Below are 13,666 nucleotides of genomic sequence, written 5' to 3'. Positions count from 1 at the left end.
ACATAATGTTAACCTACCATGATAATCTGTTAGCATTTATTAAATGATTAAGTTATGATATGCTCGGTACGTATATGGTGGCACAAATACGCATTTTTTTCACTTAAATCCTCATAATGGCCCTCATAATTGCTATGCATTTAAGATAGAGGAAAAGAAAGCAAGAAAAATTAGACTTCAAATTTCACACGCCTGGGCACATAGGTTCTTTTTTCCAGGGAGTGAGTTTTTCAGCGTCATTCTGAAGGTAAAGGCATTGTCAGCATTCAAACCATTGACTTCGAGTCAGAAAAACTTATTTGAGAAGATTATTGCACTGATATTTCATCAAATGTGAGTTAAAGGGTTTCAAATTCAGTGACCTACTTCCTTATTCTGCCTTCGTCTCTATGATGTTTTGACTACGCTGCAACTTTCCAGTATGCATTATTGATTTTTATCCCAGTCTTATTTCTATTGGCAGGTTGTTTTAAGAGAAAAAGAAAAGGTAGGAGTAGGTTATAAACTGGGTCTGCACCCTGGTAGTGCACTGTAAGCAGTTTCTGGGCTCCTCTGAAGGGGGCCTGCAAATGCTGGGAGGTCCAACTCTTAGGCTGGGATAAAACTTTCTATATTAGGGGGTGATTTATCTCATGAGTTGGTTTGAGGCATCTAAAGTATAATCAATTAATTAAGCTCCAGCCCCATGGATGGCATCCCACATTCTCTGATAAACCATTTTTAGCAGGGTGGGGGAAGGCGTTTTGCTGACTTAAGGTTTTGCTCCTACTTAATACCCCACACATTTTAAGAATTTTCAGGACTGGAACTTCTGTGTGACATTGCTTTGAATGATTTCCATCAAAACAAATTGGTTCCCAACACACATCCCTTAGCTTCAATACTTCATTTTCATTGTCATTGAACTAAAAATGCCTTTGATCTTCTTGGTATCATGATGGGTTCTTATTACTCCCAGCTTCAAGAATGCAGAAGCGAGACTGTGGTTTTGTGCACGGTTGTTGCAGAGAGATGGACCCTGATAGTTGCCACCAAAAAACAAATGCCCTTGGCTGCATCCTTTCTCTGGAGCATTCTTCTATCTGTGCAAAGGATTGTGCTCGTTATAACATCTCTCAGAGTGACCGAAGAAGGATTTTCTTTTCTTTTCTCTGATATACTGCTTGATATTCTGAAGGTTGTCATGATGTTTAAAATATCTTCAGTCTCATCATTTCACTGACCCCAACGAGGGTGATCATGTTCATAGAAAGGTTAAATGTTAGGCCAAATAGTGTCTTTCTTTTTTTAAAAAAATCAAGCAAATAACAGATCCAGTCATGGATACCTTGTTCAGGTTTCATATGTATTTCATGTTAGTTACTGGTGGAGGTGTTTTGAAAGGCCACCTGCTACTCATTTTTAAGGAATCTAAAGATACATTTCAAAGAAATGAGGAAAAAGGAAGGGGATTTCTTTTCATTTCAGATGTATCCACGTGCCTCTTCCCTAGACCTCCTTGTCTCAGACCTTCTAATTTTATTCCTCCCAGGCCCCCAACCAACCTTCCAAGCCATTCACTGCGTGGGCCGTTTGCTTTCCACACGAAGTGGTGATAGCACATCATCATAATAAAGCAGTAAAAAAATAAAAATATGTTGTATAACTCTTGTCGCATATCTTTTAAAAAAATGGTTGAAGTAGATAATGCTCTCGAAAATGTGTATGTACATCAAGGTTTGACTGAAGAAGTAGAAAGTGTGGAAAGATCAATAACTGTGGATACCATCGGAAAGGGTGAGAGAAACTTAGTTCCAACATTGTCACTGAGGGCCTAATGATTATAGAATTGAGCTTCAGACCTTTAAGAAACAGATAATTCTCAGGCTATACAATTTTTTTTTGGTAAATTTAGAAAAAAGTGCTGTTCATACACTTTGCATTCTTTGGGATAATACTGGTTGGCATGACTGTACTGATATTACCAATGCCTTCTGCAATGAAAATGAATAAAATTCCAGGCCTAGGAGAGAGCTTGGGGTCCAAGGTTGAATGGTTGAGGAATAAGAAGGCAAAGGCAGTTCCCAACAATTATGTAAATGCCAAATATTAGCTGCTTAGATAAGATGGGTAAGACCATGTCAGATCCATTAACCTCCCAGTGTTTGAGTCTCTCATAACACTCTGTGCATATCTCAGTTTACTGGTTTATCCTTGATTATCCATTTTATGGTTGAGTCATTCACTAGAGGTGAACTTGAGGGTAGACAATGACTCTTATTCTTTACATCACTAGTGCTTTTACAGTGCTTGCCATGAATACGTCCTCACTACATGTTCACTGAGGAAATGAGTACATGGGCAAGCGAATTAATCAGTGAACAGAAAGGGACTCTGTTCATTTTTTGAAACCAGCAGAAACCTTGATTTTAAAATAGAACAAAAAAGAAAGTGATAGACTTAGATCATTAATGAATATATATATGCAGAATCCCAAATGAAACTCTAGCAAACCAAATTCAACAGTACATTAAAAGAATCACCCAGTATGACCAAAGAGAGTTTATCCCGAAACCACAAGGAGAGTTTTCTATTAAGAAAACGATTGCTGGCGGTATGGAAATGTAAAGTGTTACCGCCATTGGGAGAGCAATCTAGCAATATTCATTCAAGTTTAAAAAGATTTATGTCTTTTGAGCCAGATATGTCGCTCCTGGGAATCCATGCCAACAGAAGTAAAAGCAAAGTGAAAGCAGTAAAGGACATATGTACCAAAATGTTCACTGCAACATGGCTCAGGTGGGCAAGAAAGTGGAAACCAAGTTAATGCCCATCAGAGGGAAGAGCCGAATCTATGATGCTACACCCACAATGTAGGGTGTTACACCACCTTTAAAGAGAGTGAACTGGAGCTAGTCCACATGATTTCCACAAAGTATTGCTGAGTGATAAAAAGCAAGGTCCATTAAAGTATATATAGAAAGATCCCATTTTGCTAAAAAAATGAAAACAAAACTGCAAAAGCAAAACACAGGAAAACAGACAATTCTTGTATCTGTATATGTAATAGGTGAATAGCTGTGAATAATATTATTTTCTTTGACTTTGGTTTTCTTCTTTGAAAATTGGGGTGATGATAATGTCTATCTTATAGGATTTTTGTGAGAAATATTAGCTATTAATATGATGATGATGTTACTGGACTTGAATAGAATATGTAGAATTCCAATAAAAATATGAAAGAATATGCACTAGATTGTTCACCTGGTTACTTTATGTTCAATGAGGGGCTGATGTGGGTTCAAGGGAGAAGGAGGGTCCAAGTAAATAAGGAAAAGAAAATAAATGTATGTTTCGCATTTGTGCATTTATTTAAAATTATGACACACAGAACTATGTCTAAAGAGATAAAATTAAAATCAATAGACCCAATAAGAAAAAAAATGCTATAAAATAATATATGCTGAAAAAGCATTTGCTGAAATTTAATCCCATCTCTCCTTAAGTCTAAGAAAACTTTGAAAAGTGTTTATTTAAAGATATAAAGAATAAATCTATTAAATACCAGCTATCATTGACTCTGAAAAAAAACAACAAAAAAACCCCCAAACATTACAACAGGGTTTCTTTGAGTGTATTTTCCAGAATACGAATTCCACAAGTGGAATAAAAGAACTCTTAGTGCAATGATTTGGAAACATATGCTTACAGGTAGCCCACACCTGAGTCAATGAGTATCACCACGGCAAAGGTACATTTTCGCCTTTAGGTTCTGGGTAAAATGGCTCTTCTCCAGGGGAACCTTCCCTGGCCATGTTACTTCAGGTGCGTCCCCTCTGTTCATCCTCTATCATGCTGCTCTATTTATTTCCTTCCACTGTAACCAATAAGTAAGAGAACTTCACTGAAATGCAATGACATCTTAAGAATTTTCCCCTTATGTATTCTGCTTCTATGTGTTGTTTAGACCAGAGCTCATTTAATTGAATTTTTGAAGAAGTTTTTCCATAAAAAATCAATTTCTGTGGACATTGAAGCCTTATGGAATTCCTGCTGTATGGATTGCTGTTGAGAGGTACTGGCTCTCCGTGGAATTCTGTGCCTCCGTTTTCCATACTTGAGCAAAGGAGGCAGTTATTCTTGAATCTTATCTTCCCTAGAAGTGTTTTGTGCACAACAGAATGCATTTCTATGAAGTCCTTTGAGTTTCCTTGGTCGAGGGAGATTGACACTGGCAAGTGTTTGATTGCTATCAGTGTTCAAAGGCTACTTCTCTTTCTTGTGTTTAACTATATAAAAACGTGTGTGGACAAACAGCTAAATGATCTCTTATCTTTCTTAGTGCTCTGTGTTAAGATCTGTTTAAATCTGAGCCTTTTATTTCCTTTCTTTTCTTGGTAGTTGGAGTGGTCAGGAGAGGTTTTTAGAATTGAAAAAGTTTCTTTATTCCTTCCCCACCCCCCTTCTTGTGATCATAAAATAACTGCAGAATTCCAGAATAGATAAAAGGTATGTTTGTTCCTAAACAGCTGGGCTGAATTTCTGTGTTGTACCTGAGTGATTATAGCCACCGTCAGATTTTTTGGTTGCTGGCATTTCTACTAGCTATCCTAGGACAGAAATCTCTGTGTGTCCTGAACCGATAACCACAGATGGGCTGTTTAATCATCTTCGTATACTTTCTCTTTCAGGTCCTCATTAACATGGAAGACATAAAAATCCGTGAAATGCAGATTTTTGACTACAAAAAGAAAATCGCTGAATCAGAGACTAAATTAAAACAGCAACAGAACCTGTATGAAGCTGTGAGGTCAGACAGGAATCTGTACAGCAAAAATCTGGTTGAAGCTCAGGTAAAGAATATATTTATGTCTTTATATTTTGATTCCTCCCCATCCTGGGTTCAAAGCAATTTCTGTTACCCCAATGGCAGAATTTAGAATAGATCAAGAAAATAATCTCATGGAATTCATCTGAAAAAGAAGACGAATTTTATGCAGAACTCTCAGATTGTTTGAAATGGAAATGACGCAACTTGATAGGATGTGAGGAGCTTGGTCTTGCTTTTAATTATTATGTAGACTTGCTATGCTCCTGTTTCTAATTTTTAAAACTGCTAATAGCTGCTGTGACTCAGAGGGGAGCAGCATACTCTTGTCATTTAATTGCAGAGCTTTGCTTTGTAATCTTTTAGTCTTAATGTTTGCTGTGGTTCTAATTCCTTTGTTGTAAAATGAGGAATAAGTGTGTAAGTGTGTGTGTGTGTGGCATATTCATTATACATACCTTGTATAAATCTCATAAGAATATTTTGAGAGTTCATGTTATAAAGCACAACGTACAAAGGAATAGCCCAGTCATAATCAATCAGGAGACCATTATTTTGAGAGAGCCTCCCTTAAAAGTTCTCAATGTGTATTGAACTTCCATAGGGACGGTGGTGTCCATTTAATTCACTTTCATTTCTCCTTTCATTTTGTTAGGATGAAATAACGGAAATGAAGAGGAAACTAAAGATCATGACCCATCAAGTAGATCAGCTGAAAGAAGAGATCTCTGCCAAAGAGTCAGCACTTGTGAAGCTACATCTGGAACAGCAGCGGATAGAGAAGGAGAAGGAAACATTGAAGGTACAGATCTTATGATAAAAGTGATGGACCAATAGTCTATCTGTTCAGCCCACAGAGGCAGGCTCTATGCTCACGGAAGGCAACAGGGGCAGGGAGGGCAGCCAAGGCACCAGGGGGATGAGCTCCACCGTCTCTAGGCCAGGCTGCCTTCCAGAGGGGTGCTTCCAGGTAAACGGGAGGAGGCCAGTGAGGTGCTCAGCACCTAGTTCAGCTGGGCGGGCTCTCACCACACCAGCGGAAGAGAACCTAGCAGGTCAGCAGTGCCCAGGGAGTCCCGGAACTGCCAGGCTTTCTACAATCCCTTTATATTCACAGCCCAGGTCCAGCCCTTGTGCCCACACCCAACCCTCCCACACTCCTCCCCGGGCTGTCAGTAGGCATCATGGCAAGACCCTTTGTCCCTTCGCGCCTAACTGTTGCATACTTCCCATGTGCAACATCATTAGCTACTGGGCATTGAACTCTGTCCTCACTTGATTTGCCCTCAACTAGGTTTGTAGTTCACCTTACCTCTGTGGGTCTAAGAACTTTGCAGAGACTCGTCCAGGAAATCACCTCTGACTTCATATATATATACTAAGACTTACTGTTTTTTTTTTTTTATCCTCACCCGAGGACATTTTTCCATTTTTTGTTCAGGTAGAGTGGGAAGGAGAGAGAGGAACAGAGAGAGAGAGAGAAACATCGATGTGAAAGGAACACATCGAGTGGCTGCCACCCGCACAACCGACCAGGGCCGGGGACAAACTGCAACTGAGGTACGCGCCCTTAGCGGGAACCGAACCCGGGTCTCTCAGGACCGCAGGCCGACGCTCTAACCGCTGAACCAAACCGGCCAGGGCAAGACTTACTGTTTTAAACCTACTAATTTAGTACATTCTGTGTCTCCTAATATGAAGACTATATTCAAGAATACATACTAAATAATTACATCATTTCAAATCCTCAAACCAAATATGTTTTGCAATATACATTCCCTAAACCTAATGCATTTTCCTTTCCTTATCCATTCCAATAGATTTTCCTTCTAATCCATTGACCAAAGAATTAAAAAAGGAAATTTTAAGAAGACGATGCCACTTTTATTTTGAAAATATACATGCAGAATACTCCTGGATGTGTATGAGCCACTTGTAGGAACTATCTATAACAAGCAAGAGACTGAATACCTTGGTTTCTGCACATATTAGCTTTCAAAGACAGAAACTATCTTGAAAATGTCTATCTTGTATTGGACAGATTTAATGCCATTTTTCCTTGACTCCAAGATGCCATTGATTGAAATATGCACTTTCAGAATAGGGTTTGTCAACAGATGATAGGTCTTCATGGAGCTAGAACTACTCCATTAAATTAATGTAAGGCACACTTGGTTTGAGAAAGATTAAAATGTAACAAAAGTACTTTTACAAAAAACATGGTATATTTTTGATATAGTTACCTGTCTGAGACTTTCTTTTCACAACTCCAGCTTATGATAGAAAAAGAATAAAAAATTCTACATTAAAATTTATTTACAGCCCTGGCCGGTTTGGCTCAGTGGTTAGAGTGTTGGCCCACGGACCAGAGAGTCCCGGGTTCGGTTCCCGCTAAGGGCATGTACCTTGGTTGCGGTTTATCCCCGGCCCCGGTTGGGGTTGTGTGGGTGGTGGCCAGTCGATGTGTCTCTCTGGCATCGATGTTTCTCTCTCTCTCTTTCTCCCTCTCTCCCTTCTGTTCTATCTGAAGATAAATGCAAAAAAAATGTCTTGGGTGAGGATAAAAAAAAAAAAAAAAAGAAAAAATTATTTACATATAAAAGAGACATGAATAAATACATTTCCTAAAATTTGAAAATATCCTGTATCTTTGCCCTATTTTCTTAGTTCAAAGGCATAGTTTTGTAGAAGGTAGCTCATTCTACCCTGGAGCCTGTAGTGGAAATGGATTTATTTATCATAGGAGAATCTTATTATAAACACTGCTATCTCCATGGGCCTCATGGACCCATGTTAGCAAGCCTTCAGTACAACTTGATCTGGAAAACCATCTCTTTCCAGGATGACATTGATCCTCATCTCTTACTTTCCCAAGTAATGCTCTATTCAAAAGATTAATTATCACCCCACAATGAAGTCCAAGGGGGAACTAACTGCCTTCTACAAATCCTGCTTTTAGAATAAGCAATGTGTTATGCAAAAGAGCAATTATTCCTAATGCTTTAGAGTTTGACTTCAGCTAACATTCATTTCTCTTATGCATTCCATCACTAGGCATCAAAACATATAGCTCCAAAGAAGCATCATAGTAAAATAAAATAAAGGTCAATAAGGCCCTGTTTTTTGGCCCCGGTCCAGCAAAGCTGGTGCACATGAAAGATGATTAAAGGTCCTCTGCTCCAGAGAGTCTGCTGTAAATGAGGAATCCTAGGTCTGGATAGCTTTAGGTCATCAGTTATAGGAAGACGATTGCTTTGGACTTACTATGAAACTATGATACCTTTTCCACCAGCATTTACCATTAAGGCAAAAATGAGTAACAGAAAAAGGATGCCAGCTTGATTTATTATTTGAGGTTATCCAAGGGTGACTTGCAGTGGTGCATCAACTGGATAATTTTGGTCTATCATTAAGCCCATTTGACATTCTGTAGAAAAATATGACAGCTCAAAGGTTGAGTTTGAGCCTCTTGACTTTTTTACCTTCAAATTTGAATCATGTTCCACACAGGTCTCTGGATTTCACGCATCTGAAGTTCACAAACCAAAACCCTGGGGGAAATGGAAGATTTTCCAGTAACTTTGCTCCAAGAGACAGTTAGCTTATTGTTGTGAGTTCTGCAAAGCTATGTGGGTACATAATCCTCTTGAAAGGGCAGGCCCTCTTGCCTGTTTGGTAGACCAGGAGATGCCTTTTGACAGGATAACCCAGTTTATTACTTCTCCAAGCCAACAGATACACAATTGTCTATCATAGGTCATCCCTATTCTCATTTATCCTCCTCAAAAGAAAAAAAAACAAAAACACCTTGCTCCTGTCACGTTTCTTTTCCCTTTTTAGTTGCTACCATGATCTACTGACTCCTCAGGACTCTAGCCATTGTCAGCATGTTATGGTTATGACAGAATGTCAATAGTTCTCTGTAGACGTGGCTGCATTTGCATTCATCTGCCCGTCCTGTCCCAGTCTTGTTTCATCAGCACTGAAGGGGCCATCTCACTTGGAGTGTCTCCTTTCTAGCCCCTGATTCTGTCTCATCACCTCCCAATCATCCAGGTCAATCTGCCAGCACTTTGATTCTTCGCGAATAATTCAGCAGCAATTTTTCTATGTCCAGAGCTGAGCATCACATTAGTGACTGGCTTCAGGGCACTACATCCTTTTACTTAGTGGACTCTAGAATGACATAGATGGGGACTGTCAGAAAGACAGACAGAGAGAAAGCCTAATTATTCCCATGGCCAGAAGGCTTCACTTGTTAGAAGGTCTTATTTGTTAGATGTAAACAGGGTTTTTTTTGTTTTTTTTTTTTGTGAAACCCAGTGAATGTTGGGATCAGGTATGAACAGGTGAAATTTCCACAGCTGTGGTTCTGGAGATATGATTTACATCTGCAACTAAATTAGATGATAAATATTCCATAAACACCTACCACAAAAAGCAGTGACTAAAAAGTGTGTCCAGCCATTGTGTCACAACTTTGTACCACCAGAAATGCTTTGAGAAATGCTGATACCTTGGGCTCCACCTGGGACATTGCTTGACGGGCATTTGGTGCAAAGCAGTTGTTACCAACTTTTCTGAGCGAGACAGCTCAGATTTGCAGCTGCTAAATGCATTAGACCAAAGGTATTTTGTCGGTGTTAACATTTGCTGCCGACGTCTAATGCCACATCTTGTTTACAGCCTGTAAATTTGTGACATAAGGAGACCATTCAGAATTTTGATATATTATGAAAAAACACCCAGCAATGCCAAATGCACAAATGGTTTTACATTCCAGACAGATACTTTTACACACTGTTGATTGCATTTTAATATAACAGGGGTTTTATTTTGTTCTGCTGATGGATTCTGATCAGCTCTTGGCACTTAAGAACAGGGAAGTGAATGTTGTACATCTGAGAAAATAAAAGTTTTATTAAAGAAAGCATGAGCCAAGCAGGTATTTTATGGCTGTCTTTGCTGTCACCTTAAATGATTATAGAAATAGAAGGGCTGGTTCTTCAAACGCTTTCCTAACAGGCAATCCCCCAAAGTGGTAAATACTAGACCAGCTCTTTTCTCAGTAAGCATTTCCTTTTGCTTATCCCTGGACCAAAACATATTTCATGAGTGAACAAACAAAATGTCATAAGAGAATCCCTTGGCTTTATAGTAGCTGACTGCATTTAGTTTGTGATATTACCCACTACTGGGTGTACAGTATCGTCTACTGTTTGGATAAGTTTGAGTTATGGAGTTAATGACTCTTGGTCTTCATGGCAGACCTCAATGAGAGTTGGGCTGGTTCCCAAGCACTGGAAAAGATGGGGTTTTCTAGCATCTCAGTGACATTTCTGAGCAGGTGAGGGGGGATCCAAGTACTTCCTTGAAGAAAAAAAATTATTACTTTTTCACTGTCACTTGCTGATTGATCTTCAAGCCATTGAAAAGTTGGAACCTGAACATTGTCTTGTCATCTCCCTTTGATTCCCAGCATGGGTACAAGCAGAGCTCCTCCCCTTCGGTTTTTCTTGGGCTCACCCAGTGTATGATACCACTTGTCTTTCCAATTTGGCCGTGGACCCTCTCAAAGACATATTCTTCTTTCCTTTAATATGGATACCTCTGTGACTCTCCATTGCCTACACTCTACGGTGTGTGGTCTACAAGGCTCTTGCCAGGCTGGCTCAGCTGTTGTACCAGCCTTACTTCCTGCTGTTCTCTACCCAGCACTCCAATCCAGCCACATGGTAAATGCACCAGGTACTTTATAATTTGCATGTGCCTTTGTTCACACAAGCCTGACTGTTGGCTACTCTCCTCATAAAACATACCCGCCCACTTTGGGAATATCTGTCACTTGCCAAGGCCCTGCCTGGCTCTTCCATCTAAACGCTAGGCAGAAATAGAAACCTGTTCCTGTGTACTCCCATGTCCCTTTTCACACTGTACATAGCATTTCCACACTGCAGTGTGGTTGGTTATATTTATCATCTCTAAGGGATGGGGACTCCCTCACATCTTACTCACCTTCTGTATTTGACTTGGAACTATTGTGTGATGATAGCTTTGGAATCAAAAGATCTAGGTTGGAATCTCAACTCTGCTACTTACTAGCTGTGTGACCTTGGCTGAGTTAATTTGCTTTTTGTTGTCTCTGTAATTGCATTTGTAAAATGGGAATAAGAGTAGCTACGCAAAATACCTAATATCATGCCTAGGATATTGTAGGTCACAGATATACTTGTGGAAATGAAGTGAATGTATTCTTTGATGAGAGGAATATTCTTTCTGAAACTTAACAGATCATGACACCCTTTCTCCATCATTCTTACGACTTCCGTGTAACCTAAAGAGCTTCAAGATCTGACCTCTCCCAGAAAGTTTTTCTGACAACCCCAGTCCTTTGACCTCCTGTAAAATCAACTCTCTGTCTTTGTGACAATAAAGATATTTAAACATTATTGCCTGGACTTGTTAATATTTGCATAAATAATTGTAATCTTATCTTCTCATCTAGATTGGAAGCATCTTCGGAGTAGGATTTATATATCTTTTGATATTGTTGACATCTCTTCTGTTCCACCAAGATGTTTTATAAGATGGACAATTGGCTGTTATTGTTATTAATTTAATTTTTGCTTAAAATGGGCTTTATCTCTGTAGTTGATGTGTTGGTAGAATTAGGACCATTACAGGAGCTGGTACATTCAAAGAATCCTCCCCCCCATGCTCACCCCCACATCTTCTGCACTATTTTTTGTGAATTCTCCTCATGTTTAGCTGGCAAGAAAAGTGCTGCTGAATACCAATGAAGCCCCTGCTACACATATAGAAAAATGATGGAAATCCCCCAAGGGCACAACTCATAGAATAAACATCATCACTGTAACGTGCTGTTTCTTTACAGGCTGTGTGTGTGTGTGTGTGTGTGTGTGTAAAGCTTGTTTTGCTTGTGAGGGTGATCAAACCAAGTTAAACAAAGCATCAGAGGGAAGTGTGAGAAGCATGCTGTACATCTAATTCTGGGCCTTGCAGTCCGGGTTTGTGCTGTGACAGAGTGAAATTTGTCTGCATCTTTCACTCTTTGTTAGGCTGAGCTGCAGAAGCTGAGACAACAAGCCCTGGAGACCAAACACTTCATTGAAAAGCAGGAAGCTGAAGAGAGAAAACTCTTGCGAATTATTGCTGAGGCTGATGGGGAGAGACTGAGACAGAAGAAGGAATTAGACCAGGTAGGAACATCTCAGCAAACCCGCAGACCTCATCAGTAGACACACTGCTTGATTCAACTCTTCACAAATCCTCATTTTTCTCTAAGCTTTTCCATTCAGTTTGTTGGAAGAACAATAGCAGAGGCTCATCTTCTAATTATGAAATATTTATTTACTTATTCAAGTCATATCTATGCGTACTTACTACATGTCAGTCACTCCTCCAGGCACTGGGGATACATTGACCAACAAGAACATAAGGTCCCTGTCCTTAGGGAGCTTACATTCTAGTATAATGTAATTGCTCATATATAATTGCAATTAACAATTACATAATTTGGGGGTTAGAAACATCCTTTCAGAAATCTGGCAGGTTAAAAAAAAAGAACTGTCCAGTGTAGGACAGTAAGGGGTGGTGGAACTTGGCAAGAATTAGCCCATTATAAGTCGCTCAAATTTAAGCATCTATGAAATAATAGGTTGGAAAAAACAAATCAAACATCTATGGGCCAAGGATTCTTGGATTATTATTACTATGAATTATTTGTTGTATTTGTTCTTTTTCTAACAAGACTGAAACCCTCACGGGAGGAGTGCATTGTTGACTGTGTAGCAGGCCGTTTGCGGTGCCCCTCCCCTAGGTGCCTATGTGGGCACTGGTTAGCTAGTCATCGACTGAATGAATGCCGCTGCCATCATGCAAAGTGATACCTTTTGGCCCCTGGTGGCATGTCCTTCCCTACCTTTCTAGGTCATTGGAGAAAGAGATATCCTCGGGTCGCAACTTGTTCGGCGCAATGATGAGTTGGCTTTGCTCTATGAGAAGATCAAGATCCAACAGTCTGTGCTGAATAAAGGCGAGGCCCAGTATAACCAGAGGCTGGAGGACATGAGAATCCTCAAGCTTGAGATCAAGAAGCTTCGCCGGGAAAAGGGGATTCTTGCCAGGAGTGTGGCTAATGTCGATGAACTCAGGTAAGAGAAGACCCCTCTGAACTGCGGGTACAGCTGTCTATGGGGAGTTCCTGAAATGACCTTGTGTTCCTTTTGCTGAACATTGAGGTTTTTATCAGTTGTAAAAATAATTTCTTATATGTGAAAATCATTAGCAAATAATGACAACTTTTCCATAATTCAGAATCTACCTTGTGAAGCTTTTAAGTCCCTAAAAATGAATTCGTTCCCTTTCAAGGGAATATAAGCAAGTGAAAAATATTTTTTTAAAACTTTACTCTGAATTAAAAAAAATTTCAAGTCAAATCACAAATATGAACTAGTTATAATTCAGAAAAACATTTCCCCCAATGAGCTCTTTAGACGTTCTTTAATAAGGCAGTATGCAAGAGAAGGAACATCAATATTTAAATTTAATCCTGGTAACATTTGCACATTTTTTTTTCTTGGGATATACAGAATGAAAAGAGGGGAAAAATTTAATTTTGTCACTACTTGAAAACTCTGTTTCCTGAGAAGGCGGCCAAATTTTATATCTCACTCTTGATTTATTTCTGCAGCTCTCACTTGAGCTTAGTGCTTGAGCCTTCTTCTTGCTTTAAATTGTACATTATAGAAGATGTACTTTCCCTTTGGGAAAACATCACCATGTTTTATATAGGCAATTGCAGGAACCAAATAAGAGGTTTGGTGTTTTCTCAGTAGC

General features: G+C 39.4%; 1 protein-coding gene across 1 annotated transcript in view; it reads left to right on the top strand.

The window, feature by feature from the left end:
* The window catches only part of CFAP58 (cilia and flagella associated protein 58), a 100,262-nt gene that overhangs the window by 34,617 nt on the left and 51,979 nt on the right, over positions 1-13,666 (top strand). The window contains exons 10-13 of the mRNA XM_036265929.1: positions 4,671-4,832; positions 5,463-5,609; positions 11,887-12,027; positions 12,758-12,981. Coding sequence (XP_036121822.1) covers positions 4,671-4,832; positions 5,463-5,609; positions 11,887-12,027; positions 12,758-12,981 — 674 coding nt within the window. The remainder of the gene's footprint in view (positions 1-4,670; positions 4,833-5,462; positions 5,610-11,886; positions 12,028-12,757; positions 12,982-13,666) is intronic.

Source organism: Molossus molossus, unplaced genomic scaffold, assembly GCF_014108415.1.
Source record: "Molossus molossus isolate mMolMol1 unplaced genomic scaffold, mMolMol1.p scaffold_m16_p_17, whole genome shotgun sequence".
Lineage (NCBI taxonomy): Eukaryota > Metazoa > Chordata > Mammalia > Chiroptera > Molossidae > Molossus > Molossus molossus.
The sequence above is the reverse complement of the archived record's forward strand: the minus strand, read 5'-3'. Positions and strand labels throughout refer to the sequence as shown.